Source organism: Apteryx mantelli, chromosome 15 (assembly GCF_036417845.1).
Source record: "Apteryx mantelli isolate bAptMan1 chromosome 15, bAptMan1.hap1, whole genome shotgun sequence".
Taxonomy (NCBI): domain Eukaryota; kingdom Metazoa; phylum Chordata; class Aves; order Apterygiformes; family Apterygidae; genus Apteryx; species Apteryx mantelli.
The window spans coordinates 4210778-4234174 of NC_089992.1; the positions used below are offsets into that span (position 1 = coordinate 4210778).

Genomic DNA, 23397 nt, shown 5'->3' on the forward strand with positions numbered 1-23397 from the left:
GAGCGCCGGTTCGAGCCCACGCAGAGCCCGGCTGCGGAAGCGGTGCCCGAAGCAGTGCCTGGGCTGCTCCCCTAGCGAGTGGCGAGAAGGAGCCGTCCTGGTCGCTCCAGACTGGTTTTTGCAAAGCAAACCTGAACGGAAGCACGAGCTGGCTCACAGCCCCTCCGGGGCCTGCAGGCTCGTGCGGGCAGCGATGCGCGCAGCACCACGCGGGCAGCGCGCGAAGGGCATCTCGCCCAGGACGAGGGAGAACCCGGGTCTGCGTGGGAGGACTCGGCGCCGGTTTCCTCTGCAGCGGGGCCGGGCGCCCACCTTGCTGCTCCACAGCGGTGCCGGCAGTGGGACGAGTAAAGCCCTGTCTGGGTGACACCGGGGGGGTGTGGACCGGACTGCGCGGCACGGCCAGCGCTCGGGAATGTCGCAGGACCAGCGGTAGGTGATGCGGTTTCAGGGAAATGCCGCTAATTAGTCTTGACGCAGGGAGAGCTGTTTCATAGCCCAGAGCTCGGCGCGGGGAGGGAAAAGCGAAGCAGCGCTTCCCCGCCAGCCCGATCCAAGCAAAGCCCCTCCGCCCCGCCAGGCTCACCAGCAGCACGTGTGTTTTAACCAGCCGCTGCGGATCCCGAGCTCCGCAGGCACGCGGAGCCGGGCAGGCGCGGGATGCCACGGAGGTGCCAGCGACGCAGCGCCGTCGGGGGGAGGAATCGGTTTATTTTAAGATACACTTTGTGTCTGAAGAAGGGGTATTTTAGCAGCCTGCAACAGAAACGTGAACCACACGGTTAACCTGCCCGCTTGGCCTCGGCCAGCCTTGCCGACGCGCAGAGTCCACACGAGTTTCTTGAGATAGAAAAAAAAAAAAAAAGAAATTCCAACTGTACAACTTTTTACAGGGTGCTCAGCTGGGCTCGCTTTTTACACTGCTGTACGCGCTTGGGATAACTAAGTGCAATTGTATTCAGAGCCAATACATCATCGTAGGCCACTAATGAAGATAAAATAAAAGCTGCCGGGAGCGGAAGCTGAACAGATAAACAGGCAATTTAAGCTTATTGTGTTCCTGATACTCCAGAGTTTACTTACCAAGAAAACCAGGAGTGGAGCAAGGCCAGTTTATGAGTTTTGCCGGTCACAGCGCTCCCTCCGCTCGCACAGGGACGCATCCACTCATCCGAGTGGCTTCACTTGGTCTCAGGCTCTATTTACAACTGACTCTGCAGCAGTGCAATTAAACAGCTCACTCGCTTACTGAGCTCGTGCAATGTCACCGGCAGGAGATTATTTTAGGATCTCGACAGTAACATGGTGCTGTAATAGCTTTTAGGAACCAGGAACGCAGTGGCCAGCCAAAGCTTATTGCTGGTTCTTCCACCTGGAGGGTCTCTACACAGCAGTCGCAATGGGGGCTGCCTGGCAAAGCTCCCCGGCTGCAGGCAGCAGCCCGGCAGCGCAGGATCCGGGTGCGTTTCCCCCCGGAGCAGGGCGGATCAGTGCCGCACCGCCGGCGGGACCCAGTGCGCCGGGGCTCCCAGGGAAGCACCCGCTGCAGTAACAGCGCTCTCCTGGCTGATACGTGCCGGGAAAGCAGCAGCGGCAGCCTGGACGTGCCAAAGGTGAGGAGGGCACTTAAAATGGGGAAAAAGGAAACTCCAAATAGAGCATGAAGGGAACTGCAGGAGCGCAGAGGGATCGCTCGCCTGCCTCCGGGCCTCGTCCCCGGCCCCGCTCCCGCCCGGCCTCTGCTTGGCTCCAGTCCCCGGCGGCCCTGCCTGGGGCTTCCCCGCCGGCACCCCGCAGGGCTCCTTAGCAGCAAAACTGGTGTGCGCCCCGACCCCCTCCGTCCCCGGGCCGTGCCACGGAGTCCGGGTGCGCTCGGAGCAGGACACCGCCGTCTTGCGCGGCGCCTCGCTTTCCAGTGCCACCGGCACTACCTCCTTTTCCGCATGCAGGTCTCCAGCCTTCCCAGCTCTTCGTAGGCCTGGTAGAAGACGTCAAAGTCTCTGGCGCTCCAGCCCCTCCAGACAGCCAGGCACCACTCGGTGTTTTCGTTCTCAAAGCAGCACACCACCGTGTCCTTTGCTACGAGAGCGGCATCCACCAGCGTCCTGCGAACGGAAGGGCAGAGCAGAGGCCGGCGTCAGGGCGAGCAGCCGCTGATCCGGCAGCGCCACCTTCCCTCGCCAGCCAGCGGCGCTCCTTTTCCAAGCTGCAAATCGCCAGGCCGCCCCGCTGCGCGCAGGCCTCGCGGCCGGCGCCAGGGCACCGACAACGCGCGCCGGCAAAACTCTCCCACCCCAGCGAGCGGCGGGCTTGGACGAGGCCGGCACTAGCGACCGGTCTTTCGTCATTGTGTCCTGCCAGTAAAAGAGGGTGAGTCAGCGGCCGCCGTGCCTCAACCAGCCAGACTGCGAGGCAGCAAAGCAGGACGAGTCCGGAAGGGCCGGATCATCTTAACTCCATGCATAACTCTTCCCTAACGCTTCCCAAGCTAACGGGACCTGGGGATAATAAAAAGAGCATCCCACTCTCGTCTCGCTGTCGCTCAGTTAGTAAGTAGGGGGAATGCAAGGAGCACTTTGCTCTCCTGTTGCGTTTGCCCAGTGGTAAAACCCGATCATTTATAATCCTTAGCGCTGCGTAGCGTCCATGTGTTTGGACCGAAATAGTGCGATCCCAGACCGGCATTTAAATGATCAGCAGGAAGCCGCCCCCATCCCTCTAGCAGCTATTTATTTACTTGGTCACTCGTTTGCCGTACGAAGCATTTTCAACGACCGTATGTAACCGCTCCCCCCTGCGTCCCAGGAACCGTCCCCGGCCCGTCGCTGCCGGCAGCACAAAGTGCTCATTTAGAGCCGGAGCTTCAACCTGATCCACGGGAATGCAGCCACAGGGCAGCGCCGGGCTCGGCCGTAAATACCCCGCTTGTTCTGAGCGCGGCCCGAGCCCGCCGCGCTGCAGGCAGCTCCCGCCGGGCGCCGCGAGCCCGCGCCCGCCCACGGCACAGTGCTCGTCGCGCCGCGCAGGACGCTCTTCCCTGCAGCGTGGCTGCGCGCTTGGGCGCTGGGATTTTGGGGGCCCGGATCGAGGCAGATCCCGCGCCATCGGCGCGGGACGAGGCCTCCCTGCGCACCCATCGCCAGCGACGGCCTCTCCTCCAACGGGGACCTCCTCCGACGGCGCCGGCAGTGCAGGGGAAGCTCCCCCCGAGCCCCCCCTCGGCCACCCCGTGCCCTCAGGCACCTGCAGACTGGTGGAGAAGGTGCTGCCTAGTTGAGCCTCACCCGTAGGGAGCCAGCTCCCCGGCCTTCAGCACGGCTATCACTCTGCCCCGCTGCGTGCCGGACTCCTTCTCCAGGCCGATCACGATGATATCCCCACCTCTCCTGGAACAGAAACGAGTGAGACGTCAGGCGTACTCAGCAATGGGGACAACAGACAGCTGAGGAAAACACAGGTTAACTATCCATCCCCTGTGCTACAACCCCTCCTCTCCGTATGGGACCTTCTGCTGGGAAGGGGCACCACGATGCCACCAAGAGGCATCCTGCGGCCACTACAGTGAGTGCCCTTGTGACAGTCAAAACGGGATGCCCCACGGTCTCGGTGAAGCCCAGCTGGGGGGACGGGACTTGCCAGAGCTGCCGTGGGAGCGAGGAAGCTGCCTCTGTTCCTCGTTTCCTCAGCAGGTGGGGAAACAGGGCTTTTACTCTCACCACCCACTTTCTTGTTCCGCTGAAAACAAGCCCCGAAGACTTTAGATTTAGCCATTCCACCTGACACTAGATATCTCTAAAAAGCAGTAGAAAAGCTGATGTACCAGTGTACAGGGTGCATCGTTTCTTTATGTCAAGTTGACTCCTGGGCAGGTCTATCATACTGGGGACGCAAACGTTCCTGGATCTTCCACTGGCCCAGGCTCTTTTCACACTCAGCCCAGGAAGGTTTGCGATGAAGTTGCTTTACTGACCCACTTACCTGGGGATCCATATGAGGTCTTTGACCGGCAGAATCTTCACAGCTTGGAGAGGCTGCGTGTTGTCACCTGCAGGCATAGCATCATGGTCAGGGGAAGGCTTCAGTTCATGAAATTTGTCAGACTCCTCAAAATCTGTGGAAATGGGTGCACTAGAAGAGCTCGTGGGCGAGCTGGGCAGGCTGGAGAAGGACCGGGTTATCCTGTTAGGAGGCGAGGAGGAGTAGGAAGACACAGAGCAATAATCTGTGAGTGAGTCCTGATGGTTTAGGATCTGGGTGCCAACCTCCGGGCTGTAGATAATGCTCATATCCACCAGCGAGTTCCTCTCCAGCGCTTTGTGGTTTATCGGCGTGGTAGCTGGGATGGCTGCAAAAGGCTGCTGGATCGTAAACATGTCTCTGAGGGGGCTGCAGTCTCCGCAGAAGTAGCGCGCACACAGCTGGTAGGTGGTAACGTGATACATCACCAGGAAGTTGCTTTGATCGTCCAGACACCACACCACCTCCTCCCCGTGGCACTCGGAGTTGCACGCGATGGACGTGATCACCGAAGGGGGGCTGAAGGGCTCCAGCCTCCTGCTGATCTCCATGGTGGCGCAGCTGATGATGAGAATGCCGGGGCCGTTGCTGTACCACACCTCCGCTCCGCTGTGGGTTATCTCCATGGCCTTCACCGGGTACGGGTTCTGCCGGGGGTCGTCATCGGGAATGTTGAATTTGGACCTGTTCGCCGTGTGGGAGCACAGGTAGGAGCAGCTGTCCCCTGGGATGCCATGCGCCACTGAAAACACCGCTACGAGTCCATCGGACAAGCCGGCCAGCACCACGTAGGAGTTCTGCAAGGAAGAGACAGCAGATTCGCTGTTCGGATTCTTTACTGCTGTTCAATACAAGAGTTTTCAATCCCAGGCCCTGGCTGCCTCTCCCAATCTTACAAGTAGCCTAATAATTTACCCTAAATCACTCAGTGATAACAGCAACATAAAAAGAAATTATTACACACGAGCCGCTGCAGAGCCATACTCCTCTCACCCACTATCACCTCTCTCTTTACTGGCAAGGAAGGATAGAAGGACCTGGCAGCCTGCCCTGAAGGTTAACAAATTCAGGCTGGAATATGTTCAGAAACAGCCATCATGGTCCTAGGAATCCAGCTGTAGAAACCCAGCTCATTTCCAAAAAGGAGTAAAGCACAGCGCAGCTTTTGCTATCAGCGGGGCTAGGAGAGGAATGGAAGAAATGCAGGGGGACACGGAAAGACGGAGACGATCCTCAAGCGAACGAGGGCACACAGCAACGCTCCCCGTCCCACATCCGCTGATTTGACAGCGCCGCTCCTCCCGAGGACACGCTCCTGCTCTGGGATTCCCGACAGCTTCCGGAGACCCCAGGAGCAGTGCAGCGGGGAATTCTGCAGGTCCTGACACAAGCTGCCCCTGCGGGGACAGACGGGTTGGCCAGGGGAAGGCACAGGAGCACTGCGCCTTGCAGAGCCCGGCCCCGCGCCGCTCCGATGGACGCCCCGGCAGCGCGAGGCTCCAGGGATGGACACGTGCCGCTCTGCGCGGGCCGAGGCCAGGTGTCGCAGCCTGGCGCGAGCCGGGGGCCAGCGAGACTGCTGCGGCCACCAGACTCCAGCTCCTGCAGCCCGAACGGAGCAAGCGCTGCCGAGCAGACGGGGATATGGGTCCCCTGGGAACAAAATTCCCCGCGACCCCCAGGCTTTACCAAACACTTCCCCATCTGCGAAGCAGATAAAACTGTACCTACCTCAAAGGCCTTTCTGTTTCCTCCCCACGGAGCAATGAATTCTTAAAAAACCCCTTTTGGCTGCTGCTGTTACAATCTGGATGGACTATGCAGAGCAAAGCTATCAACGTGCCCAAACGACAGTGCAGCGGACTTGATGCCACCTTGCCTGCGGCGGCCCCTTCCTGGCCGCGAGCTGTGTCCCCAGCGTGCCCGGGACACCGGTGACACTGCCTGCCCCGCGGGACCCGCTGGCACCCCTCGCTGCTCATACACCAACAGAAAACCTGCGCCCCGCCAGGGATCTGGGTTACGCCAGCCCCATAAGACAGCTCCCCGGCTCTTTAAGTCCATAGAGACCAAAATCAGCATCTTGAATTGAACTCAGATATCAAGGGGCAGATAGCACAGCAGTTAAGTATTAGTTTAGTGTTAATCTTGTTTGCAGGGCTCCTAAAGAGTTGGACAAAACCACATTATCTGCATGCAAAGTCTGAGTAAAACCATGAGTGTGCTGAGACCGTGTGACTAATTCAGATCACAACAGAGTTTTACTGTAATGGGAAAAACTAGGGAAGCAAGTGGAAAGTTGTGAAACGGACTTGGACTTTTACTCTAACTCAGTGCTGTCCCAATTCTCTAACCACTAATTAAAAGAAACCCAAATGGCCTGCAGCGTTTGGTGCCATGTCCCTGCTGCCATGTGGATCTTGTGCAAAGCATCCTGGATCTGGACTTGCCAGGGAGTTGCATCAGTAGGTTGGAACATGGCATGACGCTTTGCACAAGCTGGGATTTTTTTTTTTTTCTTGGAAAGGAGTTTGATTATTTAAAACAAGAAAACACAGCAGAACAGCCCGCACTTCTCTGGTGAAAATCATCCAACTTTTCCAATCTGAAGGACCCTGCATACAAAGCGTTTCTTAGAAAATGAAAAATCTATATCAAAACGGGAACATCTGAAATCAAAAGGTCTAATTTCATCTTTTAAATGACCTACAGGAAATTATTGTCCATTTTCATTATCAGCCATGTTTTAAGAGGCCCGTGAGTTCCCTGATGCCTGGGCTACACTGCTAATGTACTTAAGCTGGCTTGCTTAAATGTAATGTGGGTATATCATCTCCAACTGTTCCTACCTCAACAGAAGACACTATTAAGCCTTCATAGTTCTTTGTGGTTTTCTCTCCTCTGATTTGAAAATGATGAATTATCCCAGCACAGTCTTCAGAAAAAATATTTTGATTTCCTTGATTAGTGTCAGCTACTGCAAAACAGAATCAAGGTTCCCTGTTGGATTTAATAGGCCAAATTCTCCCCGCGCAGGCAAATCAACGCTGTAATTGGCAGAGCCGCATCACTTATACCCACTCCGCTTTGCTAATGATGCTAACCCTGCCAAATCTCAGCCTGTCCTAGGATATCACAACAGAGGAAGCAAATTTGGAAGATATTTTGTGTGTAGAGGCTCTTATTACTCATATCCTTGGAGACCAGGACCTGCTTTATCCAGCCACTGATGTTATCTCCTTATTTGGGAAATGAGGAGCAAGTATTGCTGTCCTGATCCAACCACCCCCTCGCCAGCGACCTGCTTCTTCGAAGAGCGCTGCGAAGGCCACCGTCCCCGGGGCCGACTCGACGGGCTTTATTAGGTGCTGGCGCGGCCGGGCAGCGAGACAAAACCCTCCGAACCTGGGTAATAAAGCAGCGACCAAACGCAGGCAGGGCAGCAGCCTCCAGAAACCTTAAGTAACTTTCTCAGAATTCGTTTTCAACATTTCCGCTCCGCAAGGAGCCAAGAAAAACACGGCAGCAGAGCTGCATTGGAAGTCTCCGTCGAGCCAGGAGTCCCGCCGTGCCGGCGAGGAAGCCTCGGAGCGGGGCCATGCCACGCAGCACCCACCAGCCTGCGCCCCCGGCCGGGCCCGGCGCGAGGCTCGGCACCGCCGGCGAGGCCGCCCCGAGCAGGTCATAACGCCCTCAACGCTGCGGCCTCGGTCCCGGCGTCCCCTCCTTCCCGCAGGGCTGGCACCGGACACCGCGGCAGGCTGCAGCCTTTAAATGCAGCTTTTGTTTTTGCCTGTTCCAGGTTGTTTTTTTCTTTTTTTCTGCAAGAGGCCAGAGCCTCGCACACCTTCACATTTCTCTTTTTCTCAAGGTTTCTTTGCAAGAATGCTGCAAGCCAATTAGAAAGCATCTTCTTTTGCTCTTTTTAACCTGCTTGCTTGCTTCTTTGTTCTTCTGAAAGGAAATTTATAGGGAATTTTGTTGTTTGCCAAAGGTGATGATACCAGTGACAGAAAATATCTACAAAAAGCTAAATTATACATGATTTTTCCTCAGAGGCCGAGTTTTGGATTCTGGGCCCCTCTCTGCTGCTCTTAAATTTCCATGATGCTTCTTTTGGATGAAAAGCCAAGCTCTGGAAATTATTTCTTTTGGATCAGGCTTCCCAAGGCGATTATAAAGAATTCCCCTTCCCAGCACCATGCCTCGGCAAGTTACCTCCCATCCCATCAGCTACATGGCTGTCTTCCTTGGGAAAGGCCGACGTTCCCATAGCGAGCCTCTCTCTCCTCCACCAGACAATAATAGCTATTCAATAACTTTGCTATAACTCACTGCTCTGCACAGCGAGTTTGACAAGTGTAACTTCGGCCTTTCCACTTAGCTTTTCTGGAAGAACTGGCTGTTTCGAAAAACGGTTGCGTTTCTTGCCAACCTGCTCTGCACATCCCCATGGCTGCTGGTGTGGCCATTTCACTGCCAAATTCATTCATAGAAAGGAGAGAGGAAAAAGTAAGTCCAATAAGCTAAGAAGGAGTGTGCCGAAGGGCTGTGGATTGCTGGAAGCTTGGGTAGGGTTGGGGGAGGAAGGGAGGTGTCTAGACTCAATATTCCTATTGTAGGGCCTGGCATTATTTATGACATTTCCTAGGCAAGCCACAAACTGAAAATAGAAACTAGGAGACATCAAGCCACTCATAAGCCCTGAGGAACGGCTGCAAAGCTGAAAGGGAAAGACTCGTTCCCCATCCTGGACAAAACCTCAGGCAGCACGACGAAGAAACTTGCCCTGCACATCAGAAATGAGGAGAAACGCTGCAGGTCTGGGAGCCAAAGCAAGCCAACACATCCAGCCTCCTGGCGGGTGAAATCCATCCCTGTGCCAACCTGAGCTCTGTGTCCTACTTCAGTCCTACTTACAGCATGGTTGGAAGTGAAGTGCTCCACCACTAACCATCTGCTAGTCTACGGCCTTGCAGCAGTCTGACCAAACAAGCCAGAAAGGGACAGTAACGCAGACCGGACACATGGCATAAAACAGCTCAGCTGCCACTCCGAAAACTGCTCCATATTGAGCTTTTAGACACATTACCAGTCTGCTGGCATTTGCAAAAACTACACAGCTACCAATAATGCTGGAACGTAATTATATGTTTTTATTCCAGGTGGCTGTAAGCAAACCGGAGGTAATTTAGCCAGAAAACAGTTTTTATACATCTCCCAAGACTCGCCCGCAATAGGCAGTAATGTCAGATTTCTCTTGCCAATAGCTGGATGTGAGCACTTCCAGAACCAGACAGATAGTATACAACTTTTGTCATTACCCATAGGAGGCAGTTCTTGGGCTGCCTGTTATCTAAATGTTTTCATCCAAAAATAAAGGGAAGTGTGGCTAAGCACAGATAACATTTAAAGATGATTATGCACACAAATAACAGCATGCACACACACCAGGAAAGGAGTGGGTACGAGAGCTAGGATAAACTCAAGCCCTGCATCAGCAGTTAACAAATGTCTGCTCTAATTACTCATTCACGTCCCCTCTACTTTGCTTGATCAGACTAAACCTTCTCTTCCAGCGATGCGGAAACACAGCTGGAAAACTTCCTTGCTAAGGAACTGGATATATTTGGAGTGTTTTCCCAGCAGGTTTGGAAGTGCCAGCTCCGGTCCCCTGACTCGGGTTCATGCCCACACCTCTGTCCTTTGCTCTGCTGGCAGAGGCACAGAGACCTGGAAACCCTCTCCTCGTGCTGCCAAATCGTTCCTGGGCATTGCAAAGTCCTTCAATGCCGGCTAGTGACAAGCAGCCCTAGCGCTGGCCGCCTGCCCCAAGAGCAGACAGCCTGGGTTTCACTAGGTCCCTGCTTACCTTTTTGACGACAGGCATGACTAGGAAGCAGCTCACGGTAGCGGGAGTGTCTAAGCCCTTCTGCGGCACCTTCAGAGGACACATGCCCTGCAGCCCGTACACAGAAATCTTCTGGTCCTGCCAAAGAGCACATAAAATCCCACAGATTTTAGCCATCTTTCATGATTTTCACATTTTGAGACCCAAGCAAAATCAAATTGGCTTCCCAAACAGTTATTTGTACTTCTGGATATTCAGAGCCTCAGTTTTGTTTTGCTGGAGAGCATCTGCTGTGTCTGTGGGTGCAAAGAGGGTACTGCCTTCCCCTGAATAGCTATGGGTGATACATGCGCTATCCAAAAGATACCAAAACCACCACTACAGGAGTTTTATCACCGTGTCTAAAGCAACATTTGACATCCCTGACTCCACACAAACCTACTGGAACATGCCAGGACATTTGCCAAGGTAATTGAAACATGTATGTTATTTTGCATTAACCTGTCAATTCAAGTAAAGTTAATATTACTTTGTATGTGAAATTATACCTGCTCTACACCTTGTAAATCTACCAAACTGAAATAGAATATCCAATAGGGAGAATATCAACACATTTAATTTTGATCAAAAGGGTGGAAATAAAATGCTTTAAGATTTCTGAATTGTAATCTTTCTATACTTCTTTTTATGAAAAAATGTGAATATTTGAACTTAGTCTTGATTTGGGATGACAGGAAAAGTCAAAATATCTTACTCTCCTAAGGTGAAAAAAGATCTTAACTTTCACTAAATTCCAGCATCCATACTAGGGCCGAGCGAATTAACCAACACACATTATTCATTCAGCATGCACGGCCTTTTTGTCCTCTTTGAATTTTAGGAACATGCTTCAATTTGTTTTAGCTATTTTTTGTTTGCTTTGTGTCAAACAATTGCGTCAGAACCGTCTGACACTTAACACAGCCCTTTCTGGGGAGTAGACGGAGGCCGAGAGAGATAAATCAGCCATGCTCACTCAGTCTTATCTTTTCAGCCACAGTTTTCCACGGTGAATAGAAAACTTGCGTACCCATTCCCACCAATTTTCAGGTCCCTCAGGCCTCTTGCAAAACCCCATCCTTAATGCATGGTTTCTCTCACTGCTTGCCGTTATCACTTACAGATAAGGACATTTACCAGATGAAACCCTCAGGACAGATATGCCACAACCTGGAGAGTTTCATCCTGGAAAGCCGAGATTCCCACGACCGCGTTGAACACCAGGAGGCACGATTTCGATCTAGATCTCGGCTAAATAACAGACGGAAACAATACACCAGGAGATGGCAGATGCAAAGTCAGGCTGCTCGTCCGAGACGCCCATTGCCTCAAACACTCTGGGCTTTACTAATTTAATAGGCTCTTGCTCGCGATTCGTGTCTCCCTTTGGCGGGGCAGCGAGGCGCAGGCGACGCTTACCTCCGTGGCAGCCCAGAGCGCGTTCTGAAATTTTAGCTGGCAGCACAGCTTCATTCCTGGGCAGCTCATCCTCTCCACTTCTATCACTCCTTTCTCAGGATTCACCACCGTGTAGTTTCTGAAAGGAGCAAATGCAGTTTGCTACGGCCAGCAGCTCACTGCAAACCGCTACGGGACGGTACTCGGGGCATTTGGCCGGGCCGTGCTACGATCAGTGCTTGAGCCGGACACCGCAGATGGGGGCAATGCTGCAAGACTCACTGGCCTCCGAAAGCCTGTCGTAACGGGAGAGGAGCCCAGCGATGCCCCTGCTCCTCCCCAGGGGGCAAATAGGCAACGGCCTCGGCGAAGACTGCAGCGAAACTATCTGACTTGGCACTGAAATGGATTCGGAGCACTTACACCGTCTGTTGCTATAATGCAGCTGTGAGACAAATCACTCCAGCTGAATGGCAGTAATTAAGAGCTGGGAGGTCTTAGCCCTTCTTCCTCGTTATAGTCTCAGGAGAATATGTGCTTATTCTCCAAGTGCGCTGCCTCAGTATTATCTTACTTCAGTGCTTATTCTAGGGCACAAACAAAACAGCACTGTTCTCTCAAGTAAGAGCAAAGATCTGTAACCTGATAAAATCATTTACAAATACGACTAATTCATACTTTTGTAACTAAAAGGATTGCATTTGTTATGAGTTTGGGGAAGTTTATTGGGTTTGGGTGTTTGAACAACTGGATATTCATGATCACATCTGTGAGCCCCAGATGTTTTACCAACTGTAGCACAAGCAATTACACATCCTGAAATCTGTCAGATATAAGCAATTTGTTATTCAGCAGTCTCCAGCAATTCAACTGTCCAGTCAGGAAGCAGATTCACTGAGATATATTGCTGTGAATATTTGGACAACATCCACGATTCAAAATACATCTGTGAGTCCCATGTGTCTCACCAGTTTTAGCACGAATAGTTATACTGTCTGCCCAGAATGACTGACCAGGCACCACAAATAGCAAAGCAAATAGTTCGTGGACAAATCACGTACCCTTCCCATTAGGTTAATGCTTACGAATAATGAATACATTAATATAAAATTCAGATCAGTTTGTGAATGGTTTCCAAATAAGAAGGGGGCTATAAAAATCCATAACAGCCATAAAAAGCCTGACTAGCCACAGGCCACATGTGGCTGAGCAAAATACCATAATCTCAGTCACAATTTAATAACATTTAAAGCTCATGCCTATTCAGTATAACACATTTTACTGGAAGCATACACTTGGATGCACAGGGACCTTCAGGCATGTGGCTAACGCCTGATGATTTCAATAGGATTTTAGCATGTGCTTAATTGCTTTGCAGAACAGAGATGGACCTGCAGTTTCAATTAGGAAAGGTTTAGTGTTAAATGGCCTCATTAGGAAAGGCAGAACACGTCTGTTCTCATGTGCAAATGCTTCATCCTGTGTGTGTGAATCATTACATTGCCCTAATCTTCTCCTCATATTAACTGAAGCAGAGTTAAGCTCATTAAATATCCTTTATAAAGCAACCACTGTTCCCAATTAAAGGAGTTTGGGAAAACACTGTTCAGTGTATCCTTGGCATTCATCCAAATTCACTTTCACCTTCTTTACCTCCATCCCAGTGGCATAAGCAAAGACACTGAAGATTTTTACATTAAAAGAAAGAAATGACCAATATGAGCCATCTAACCTGGTGTCTTCCTTCCCATCCCAGAACACCACAGTATATTCCTGTCCTTGGGAGCAGAAGAAGGAAGACTGCTTCCCGCAGGACAGCAGGTACATAAAAGTTGCAAAGGTAGGATCTTTCATCTGTCCTACCACAGAAGTGGCCAGTGGACGCTGTGGGGAAAGGAAAAGAAAAAGGCATACATCATACAGATACCTGGAAGTCCAGAACAAATAACAGATTCATCATAATCATTATTTACTAACATAGAGAGCCAGGAAACGGGACTTTTTAAATAAAAACTTCTGCTAGGTACTCAAATCTGCACCAAATTCTCCATGCAAATCCAATCTCATTGGCTCTTAGCATCCCTTGTATCCCAGACACCGAAGCTCAAACCTCTTCCTTACTTTCACAGTTTGGTCTGTTTTTCTCTTTAACATTTTATCCATGAATTTCTTCAGCTTTAAGAATTTAGGAAGCTGACCCAGTCTCATGGCACTGTCTAGCTATTTGCAAATTGAGCTGACCTTTGTGTGAAGCACAGGAGCTCTGAAACTCCACGGCATAATTAACGACAAACACAATACAGCATAAGTCTTTTTGCATGTTTTAAACCCTTTTCTTATCCCCTGACATCACATTTTATAATCTCAGGGTTTCCAAGGTCTTTGTAGTTATATTCACAGCATGCTACTGTAGCTGTTTCTAGAAATTATAGGCGATGTCTCACTCTGGTGAAATCAATGGTCTAACTGCCACTGACATCAAGGGACCTTCGTGTCACTCCAGACATCTAAGGCCACCAGCCTGCCACTGTTTCATTCATAAAAGTTTAAGTCAATGGAAGTAAATGGGCACCACTCCAGTAACAGCTTCGGAGTTGCTCTGCTGCACCAGGAGAGATGGGGTGAAGAGGGCTGCCAGATTCCGTAGCTAAGTGCTCAGCAAACACTAGTCGTGAGGGTTGTCCCCTACCTTTTCTGGCTTAGTGTCCCAGCACTCCATCATGAGTGCCTGCATCCGGTATAGCTGCACCTCCTCCGGCTGCCCGAGGACAGGACGGATCCCTTTGGACAGCTTCTTCGCAATCTGGAGCTGGTGCTGTCCCAGCACGGGCCGCTGACCAGACAGCAATTCATACAGCACCATCCCATACGAGAACATGTCAACCTAGAGCCAGTGCCAGAGAGAAAAGAGCAAACCTCCCTCTGCGGGCGCAATGGAGAGCGAGGAAAGCTGCGGTGTGAGAGCCAGTGCTGCCTGCCAGCGCCGCGGTTAGCGGGGAATTGAGGCCCGTGCAGCAAGCTGGCCCCCATGGCCATCGCCCAGGAGCTGCCCCCGCCGAAATGCCACAATTACCTTTTCATCATAGACTATGCGAGGCCTGATCTCAGGCGCTTGGTAGCCCGGCGTGCCTTCCACGCCAAGCGCGCCTTCGTGGAACGACTGCCGTGAGATCCCGTAGTCGGAGAGCTTGATGTTGATGTGCTCTTTGACGTCCAGGGACCATACCAAAATATTGTCTGACTTCAGGTCGCAGAAGATGATGTTCTTCTTGTGCAGGTAGGCAAGGCCCGTTACGATCTGGTATGCTATTTTGTGTGTCAGCATGTGCCCCAGCGGCACGAAGGAAGACCCTGCCGCAAAGGAACAGCCTGTCTGCAGTTCTTGTAATTGTAACAGCTGCTTTTTTTTCCCTCTTTCAAAGTCCAAAGTGATATCTAGCAACCTTTTAAAGCATCACTCACTGCTGCGATTTGTAATGACATTGCTCATGTTACTGTACACACGTCTGACAGTTCCATTAGACTCCTAAACCCTCGGGTGAAAATTACCGTTCAACTCAAAGCTGACACAAAGCCAAGGTGCCAAGAGGGTCAGCTGGCCTCACTCTGACTCGGAATTAGTGTCATTCATTTGACAGTGACAGAAATACAGCTGTCTATGAGAGAATTTAGAGCTCCAGACAGCCATCGGTAGGGGGGGGAGAACACAGAATTACATATGCAGCATTAAAGTGAGATGCAGTTCTTATTAATTGGCAGAGAAACTGAAAATTCAGGTTTCCAAAGTAGCTTTGAAAAGCCTGAGCATCAGTTTTGACTAGGTTCCCAAAGGCACAGCTTAAGAGCAATTTCATTCCTCTCGCTTCCCCTAGTCTGGAAAAAAAATCCCCTTCAGTAAATCAAACTGTAGTTTCAGCGTTGTTGACCATTTGTCACTGCTGTAGCTCAGGGAGTGAGTTCTCCCGGGCAGAGACCACGCTTTTACCTTTGGAGTTTTCAGATAGGACAGTGGTGAGGCTGCCCAGAGGGGCCAGCTCCAGGGCGAAGCACAGCGGGTGGATGCTGATCCCAATGAGGGAGACGATGCAGGGGTGCTGCAGCGAGTGGAGCATGCTGGCCTCCTGGCGAAACTCGGAGAAGTTCTTCATGGCGTCCATGGCTCTCAGGTGTTTCAGCATGGTATCTGGCAAGACACACAAACCCCTCCTTACTGCCCAGCTGAGAAGCCAAGTTAGAAACTCTTTGGACGTGAGCAATCACTGAGCAAATGCTGCAGGAGAAAGGCAGTATCCGAGGTTATGCCAACAGCAGGGCTTTGAATTGCATTTCCGTGCTGGTGCATATCACCTGGATGATTTTGGAAACCCCATGCCGTGCCTTTTAAAGCAGGGACTCTCTGGCTGTGGATGTTACATTGCAGACCCTTCAGTGGAAGGAGTCTTCCTTCCCTTTCCCAGCTGCCTTGCCAGCATAGAGACCATTCACAGGACTTGTCCCTCTGCCACAGGCCACCAAAGGCTGCTCAGGCAAGTACCCCCATCAGTGCTGGTCTTCCTAAGAGGTACCTGTCACTGTGACAGCAGCTGGCCTCTTTCACAGCACAGGGGTTACTGCACCTTTCCCCTTCACTGACAAAAATGAGGTAAGCGAGGCACTTTCCCCATTCTTTCTGGCCACGGACTGACCCTGTGCTTGACACCAGGCACATGCAGCATGCGCGCCTGTCCCTGCCTGGAGGAGCTGCAGGCTGAGGAGGACTCCCCATTCCCTTTGTGTAGGTGATGGCACAGATGGAGTAAATGATTTATTCAAAGGCAGAGACCCACAAGTCCTTAGTACAAACCCATACAAATCCACGCTTCTCATTGCCAACTAGCTTGGGAACCAGAGGCGAAAGCTTGCCTCCCACCCCAGTCGAGGGCTCTGCCTTGGCACCCTGTGAGTCCACCCACTGACCTGCAGGACAGAAGCTTCCTGCACTGCCAGTGACCATCATCAGCATCTCTTACAAGTGCTTTTGTGAAGGACTCTTTAAGATCCATCCTCCTTCTCCACGAACACATGCCAATTTTGCTATATATTTCAAATCTGTATTTAAACAGGCATTGCCAGCACTTTGGAGAGCGAAGGCTCTTCAGTCCTAGCTTGTGAGCACGGGCTGCGGAGCCGATGCCCAGACAAGGATTCTATGTACTGTACCTGCTGCCGAAGTAAGAGAACCCTTGCATTTTTTAATCTGAAATCTCTTCACGGCCACTGGTTTTCCTTGGTATCGTGCCCGATATATAACGGTCCCACTTCCACCCTGGCCAAGAACATTGTTTTCATTTTCGCTGTATTCCAGTTTGCTATTTTCCAGGAATAGTCTGCCAAAAAAGAGATTGGGGCTTTTTAATTAAAAGAAAAGTTTTAAAAGCACTGTAAATTTATGCATTTAATGTGATTTCCACTTTCACAGATCCCTAACAGGTTCTTGTCTTTTCTGCTGAGAGGACAGGATTACCTAAACTACTTTGGTCATCTCAAGGTACTCTAGCTCATGTTATACAGTAGACTTCTTGCAGAAAAAGCAAGTTGGGCAAACAAGCCAAAAAAGGCTTTTTAATTGAAGCAGTTTATCCTGCAAGAAACAAATATGATCTGGAAAGCGCATGAGCTCCCTTTCCAAGCAGATGACACAGGTACACAGATTTATTATATTTATCCGTATTAACCGGTTTTTGCTTCCTCTACCTCCCATTCCTCTCTCCTCTTCTGAGGCAGGACAGGATGTTTATGAACAGCCCCCTGCTCTGAGACCTGATTATTCAAACCAAATTACTGTTCCCAGGCTGCAATTCATCATTTCCCCACTCTTCCTCAGACTACTTTTACAGCCGTTCATACTTCAAGCACCTCCATTCGCCTTGCGCCAGTTAAATCTCTAGGAGATAACGCTCCGAGGAGGGTCGGCATGATGGGCTGCGGGGGCGTTTGCCCAGGACGACCATTAAAACCACTCCGAAAACGGAAGGGCGGCTGTTAACACTTTGCTTTGGCGGCCACACCAAACGTGCGGGCAGAGCAGAAAGCCCCGCCGGCAGCCGGCAGGACGCTGTTTGGTCTAGAGGTCTCGCAGCCCTGCACCGGCCCAAAGGCGTCTGAGACGGCGTGAGCTGGAAGGGACACAGGTCCGCTGTCCCGCGGGGGTCAGGAAGCCTCTCACTACATGCCAAGCAATAGCGGGTACACGAGGGAATTCCTCTGGCAAATGCAGTTCAGCAGCTTAAAGAGTTGGCAGGGCTGCTGCAGGGAGAGGAGAGCTGCTGCACCGCTCAGGACAGCCACTACCGCTCCATACGCGATGGCCTCAATCCCAGCGGGTACTCTCTAGTGGCAGCTACAATAAATGCACTAACCTAAAGGCTTTTCAAAACGAAAGGTGATTTCAGTGCCCATCCAGCTGCGACACAACAGCAAACTGTTTTGCTGGTGCTGTATCAGAATATCCCATCTGGGGCATAACAGGGATCCCAGAAAGACTCCGACTACAGAAAACTCTGGCCAGACTACGCTATACTGGGCAATACAGGACAGTGATGGCTTTAAAAAGAGACTTTCACTTTGCACCACAGGGATCTCAGAGTCACCACAGAGTGATGTCTTGGATCGGCACACAGCAATTGCTGACGCAAGCGAGGAGTGAGGTTTGGGATGGATTGTCAGAGCCGGGATCAAGAGTGGATGAGTTTGTTCCTCTAGCAGAAATGACTTAGAAGAAAACCAAATGAATTATCTACGCACTGAAATTCAACCAAAGGCTGCCAAATAACATTACCTGGCAGGAAAATCTGTCATGAAAAGCTCTGGAACCAGCTCTTGGAGAGAAACAGGGACATCGGGGTGGTTCGGACACGTGATGCAGTCCAGCTCTATGGCAGTGAGGACACAGTCCTCCATGTTGAAGTACTGCGCGTCCTCCACCTTCTCGCCGCACTCGTTCTGCTCCAGCCTGGAAGCGGCGCAGATGTGGCAGGGCACGTACTGCTCCATCAGCAGCGTGCCATCGCTCTCAGTGGCCGTGAGGGCTTAAAACCAAACAAGCAAACACATAACATAGTGCGCACAACTCCTAGCGAATTCAAATGTCTGCGGTCACTACCTGGATCCACCACCTGAAAACAGCCAGACGCATGAGCACAGCAGTTTATTCTAGCGTACTGACTGGGATAATTAAAAAGCTGTTTGCAAACGAGACACAGATAGCAGGGACAAGACTGAAGAGACAGTGCTGTTGATGTAACTTAATAGCCACCCTGCTTTGTTCACAGGCAATGCACAGGCTTGCAAAGAAAATACATTCAGGACCTGTAGAAATTTGAGGTACAGAAATAAAGAAGGGGAGGGAAGCTCCTACTACCTGGATGGCTTTCTGCGAACCGTGGATAGGGATGCCCGCGTATGCCAAAGGGCATGACCGCCTGGCAGAGGAAGGGCAGCTGCGAGGTTGGCCCCGGACCCGGCTGCAAGCTGTCAGGTGGCTTCGGGTGCAATGTCACTGAAGTTAGGAACACGGCTGCTCTGGGCTCCCTTACAAGCAATGCCTTCAGCCCCTTCAACGGAAACTCGGATCCCACCGAGAGCAAACCTTTGGGACATTCCCCCACCGGCCCTGGGAGGATTCTGTGGTAACAGGCTCCATTAAATGCCTGCAATTAGGTGGGGTGAATCCAGGCCAGAGCCTTTGAAGTCATGACTCTTCTCAAGCCTCAGCGATTAATGTTATCATTATTTTAATCCAAAGGCAAATAAATTTTATTTTGTCTTTGTAAAGTGCAGAAAATGATTATGTGAGAATGCACCACTCTGTCTCCATAAAAGAACCTCCAAACAAGAGATTTTGGCATTGTTTCCTGGACCCGTGTGGGATGACAAAGAATACTTCAGATTTTGTTTTGTTTTTTAAAAAAAAGTACATTTGGGGTTACAAACAGCCCACTGGGTAACAGCAGGATCTCTGCTGATCACAGTATAAACAACTGCTGGAGTCAAGGAAGTTACCTTGGCACAGAGTCCTTGGTATCATATTCACTCACGCCTCTCACATACCAATTTTATAAATTACAGGGTGTTAGAAATGGCAATTTATGGGTAAAATGCCGATCCCAGCTGGTGCCAAAATAAGTTTTGCCAGTAAGAGACAGTGCCAAGTAGCTTGGGCCAAATCCTGCCCTGACTATGAGCACTGGAAGAGTCTGTCTTGGATTTCTATAGAAGCAGGTCCGGTTTGCACTGTAATATTTCATCTGTGTTTGCTGTGATTGAAAGACTGAAAGACACAATGTCTAGACCAAGGTGTGTTGGCAAAGAATCCTGATCTGTCTGCAGGTTATCAGCTTTTCTCAAACTTTATTGGCTTGAGACTGTAAGAGCCTGAGGGGTCTTCATTTAACACACAATATTGTGCACCTGGAGAGCCCTGTCAAAGGACCTTCTGTTAAAAAGACACAGTACTGCACAGAAAATCACAACAGTCCTCTTACCAGGAAACCACTGGTCTATCAAAGAGTTGACATGATCTGTGATGAACGCCATTGCTGAAAAATCTCTCACTTCTGACTGACAAATGATTTTAATTCCGCCACTTTTTTTCTTTTTCCAGTTCACATCAGAAGACTCCACACTGTGAAAGGAAGCCACAAGAAAGCCAAATGAAGCTTTTGTGAAGTATCCATGTCAGCCAACTTTCTTATCTCAGATAACCTGAGTTACAAAATACCATGTAGTTTATAAGTAATCAAAATTAAAAGCAATCTAGCTTTGAAGGTGATTTTCAATTCAGTCTACTATTCTGCAAATTACTTTGTCTTGCACAGAAATGCTGGTTGCTCACAACGGGTAAACAGTACAGAAGATCAAAGCAACTTCTGTTGGCCTCGATGAAGTGGATGGAGAGTGTTTTGACAGAAATATCTCATCTAGAGTGATGGGAGGGTGAAGAGTTTTATTAGTCAGTAACAAAATTCCAGTGGCCCCGTAATAATTAAAAAGAACTGTTTGGAAAAAAATTATGCTCGTAACCCTTTTTGTGCAATTCCCACAAAGAAACATGCTTTTAAACAAAAAAATTAATTCTGTGACTCCCTGAAGCCTTGTGCATGGGGAAATAAAGTACAACCGTAGGCATGATCCAGAATTTAGGGTTCAGGCATGGGACCAAGGCTCTGCTGAGCCACAGACTGCCTGAATGAACTCAGGTGAGCCGCTATGCCCTGCCACTCTCCAACCACAAAACAGCACTAGTGGTTCCTCCTTATCTTGCCAGGGACTGGAATTAAATATATCTGCAGGTACTGCAGATATTAAGGTCTTTTAAGTGGCCAGCTACTCTCTGCATTTGTGAAAGAACAGGGACAGCAGATTTTCCCCAGACGTGCGGCCAGCAGTCCACTACCTTGGCCAGCTTCAACCTTAGTCCATAGTCCCTATCACACAAAGTTGGGTGCCACAAAAACACCTCCACTGATCTGGACTGCTGCCATGTAGTGGTAAGGTTTAACAATTCAGTGGAAAACACTTCGATCTAAGGACCTGCTCGCATGCGAAAACGCACGATTATACCCTGGCAAAGAGTTCTGCTCTGAATATCGCTTTCTTTTTTCAGACCTCTTTAAATTTGTGACTGCAATAACACATACAGTTGATAAATTCAGAACTGCCAAATAATCCCTTATTCATCGTCATTGTCCCAAGTTGTCACCAGATGAGCTATTTCTATTAGAAGAGCCTCCTCTTCTACTGATGGGTGAGCATACAGCATGAGTCAGGCCCATTCATCTCCATTCGGATGACGTGTTTCATACGCTTTATTAGTCCCTTGTAACGCATGCTGCATACGAACACAAATTACCTAAGATAGCCTCCATCAAAGGTAACGAACAGACCTTCCTGCCAGTAAACAGTGTGAGTCCTTTTGACTCGGAACGTGCTGCAGCGGTTTCTCTGGGTGCCTGTGAAGCTGTAGATGGTCACCTTTTTGCTTCGTGTCTTGGTGTTCTTCTTGTTTTCAAAAAGCTGAAATAAGCAGAAAAGTATGATAATCATTAAATTACAGAAATTTCTCATAAGGACATTGTTTTAATCAAAAAATAAGGTGACTTTTCTTTTTCTGGCTTTCACAGATATTATCATAGCTTTTCCACTAAAATGACCAGCACTCATAAAAGACTTTTGTGATGGCATGAAAATACATACAGTAACAGTTGTTTTTGCAGCAGTGAAAAAGTTTCCATCCAACTCAAAAAGGAACAACTTCATGCCAGTGAACAGATTCATTTCTATAATCCTGGGGACATTTGTTACACTAATTTTTAATCTGCAAAATTCCTATACACCTAAAGAAGAGTTAAATCCTTTAGTGACTGATTAGTCTGCCTTCAACATAGACAGCTAACTTTTCCACCTGTTTCAGTAGGAGGAAGATGGCTTTTCTCCAAGACATTTCAAACCAGCACTTAGAGCAGAATGCATTTTTGTTTTTAAACCAAAGACATAATCTGCAGAATTCCACTATAATCATTGCTCTAATGCTTATTTGTCTGCAGACTTGGTCTGATGCCTACAGTCCTTTCCATTCACTTCAGCGAGTACTGGATGAGGTCCCCAGCAAACATGCTCTAGGGTTACGTAGTGCCCATGAAGACCTAAGCAAGAGACTGCCAAGACAGCCCTTTAACACAGGTAAAAACAAGTATCATGCTTTCAATGCTCTGTACATCAATGACAGAACACAGATTAAATGCATAACTGTTAAGGAGATACCACAGTAGAACCAGAAATATTTTGCAGGTATTTATCACTGTTTCCAGCAGGGCTATGTTTTCAGATACAAACTGCTGCAAAAAATTGTCCATAGCAACAACAAAATCCACTTAGCTTTCACAAGCTTACAAATACTATTTTAATGATATGCATAGCATCTGCACTAATAGGGTGCCTGCTTGCACTCGTTATCCCATTAAAGCAACAGTCTTGTAATTTTCTTCTAATTTAAACCCACAAAGATCCAGATAGCAGCCCTTGGCCCAGGGGAACACTGTCATGGACAAGAGCTGCAGGCAGAGCTCCAATTACAAGTAATTGGAAGATGCTGGATGTGCCGAGACGTTCCAGGGAATTGCGTTATAAGGAGGCTGCAGAGAATGCAGGCTTTCTTCTCCAGTGTCAATTTGTCTTTCTAAATGACACTTACTGTGAAAACAAAATCAGATTTCGATTGTGGAGACTCATCTCTCCCTGTTTACAGAAGTAATGCTACTTCTGTCTGTGACTGAAGCCAGCTGGACGTGAAGAGACACCCATTTACACTTTTAGCAAACAGTAACTTTAGCTGTCTTCATTGGCTTGCAGAGAGATACAGTAGCATACCTGGAGGTCCATCTCTGCCAGGCTAATTAACATTCGGGCTATGAATCTTTGCCAAAAGCCAACTGGGACGAAACTCATCTTGAAGACCCTTTGGACCGTGTTTGTGGTCTGGTGGCAGAACCCGTGGATATCTAATGCTGGCTTGGTAGGCAGCAGATGAGGGAGGAGGTAGCTGAAACAAATCAAATTCAACGGTTCAAATTTTAGCTATAGATTGTAACAGCAAGTACCTTGATACCGGATAATAAGGCGATTCAGTCTCCAAAGAGATTTTTAATGGCACAGCATATAAAAAAGCTTTTAGACTGAAGGCACTGGAGCAATACATAGAGAAGTTCATTTATACCATGGAAGCAAGCAGAGGCAAAACAGGCATTAAGTAATACATCCAGGACTATTGGACAGGGCTAAAATTGATGTAATGGACAGGACATTTGTGTAATCACAAATTAAATGCATTAAAATATAGGAGTCATTAGAACAGCTGTGATGTTAGGACTCATTCAGACTTGTATCTGTACAGACTGTGCTCTGCCTATAAGCAGAGAATTACAGCTGTGCTCCTAAGTGGAACAGAAGATAAATGCAAAAACCACATACAGCAGCTTAGCTCCACTAAGCCCGGAAGATGAGGAGAGGAGGTGTTGTGGGAGGTAGGAAGGAGACAGCTACAGGCTGCTGGGACT

The 23397-nt window shown here is 49.6% G+C and overlaps 1 protein-coding gene across 1 annotated transcript in view; it reads right to left on the reverse strand.

Moving 5' to 3' along the window:
- Window positions 1-691: 691 nt before the first annotated feature.
- LRRK1 (leucine rich repeat kinase 1) overlaps window positions 692-23397 on the reverse strand; it is a 79027-nt gene continuing 56321 nt past the window's right edge. Inside the window, exons 21-34 of the mRNA XM_067305575.1 lie at window positions 22712-22883; window positions 21195-21358; window positions 19828-19967; window positions 18123-18372; window positions 16505-16671; window positions 15291-15488; window positions 14379-14656; window positions 13995-14189; window positions 13038-13189; window positions 11327-11444; window positions 9890-10006; window positions 3979-4814; window positions 3285-3386; window positions 692-2105 (exon numbers count right to left, since the gene is read on the reverse strand). Of these exons, the coding sequence (XP_067161676.1) occupies window positions 1928-2105; window positions 3285-3386; window positions 3979-4814; window positions 9890-10006; window positions 11327-11444; window positions 13038-13189; window positions 13995-14189; window positions 14379-14656; window positions 15291-15488; window positions 16505-16671; window positions 18123-18372; window positions 19828-19967; window positions 21195-21358; window positions 22712-22883 (3067 nt within the window). The 3' untranslated portion in view covers window positions 692-1927. The remainder of the gene's footprint in view (window positions 2106-3284; window positions 3387-3978; window positions 4815-9889; window positions 10007-11326; window positions 11445-13037; window positions 13190-13994; window positions 14190-14378; window positions 14657-15290; window positions 15489-16504; window positions 16672-18122; window positions 18373-19827; window positions 19968-21194; window positions 21359-22711; window positions 22884-23397) is intronic.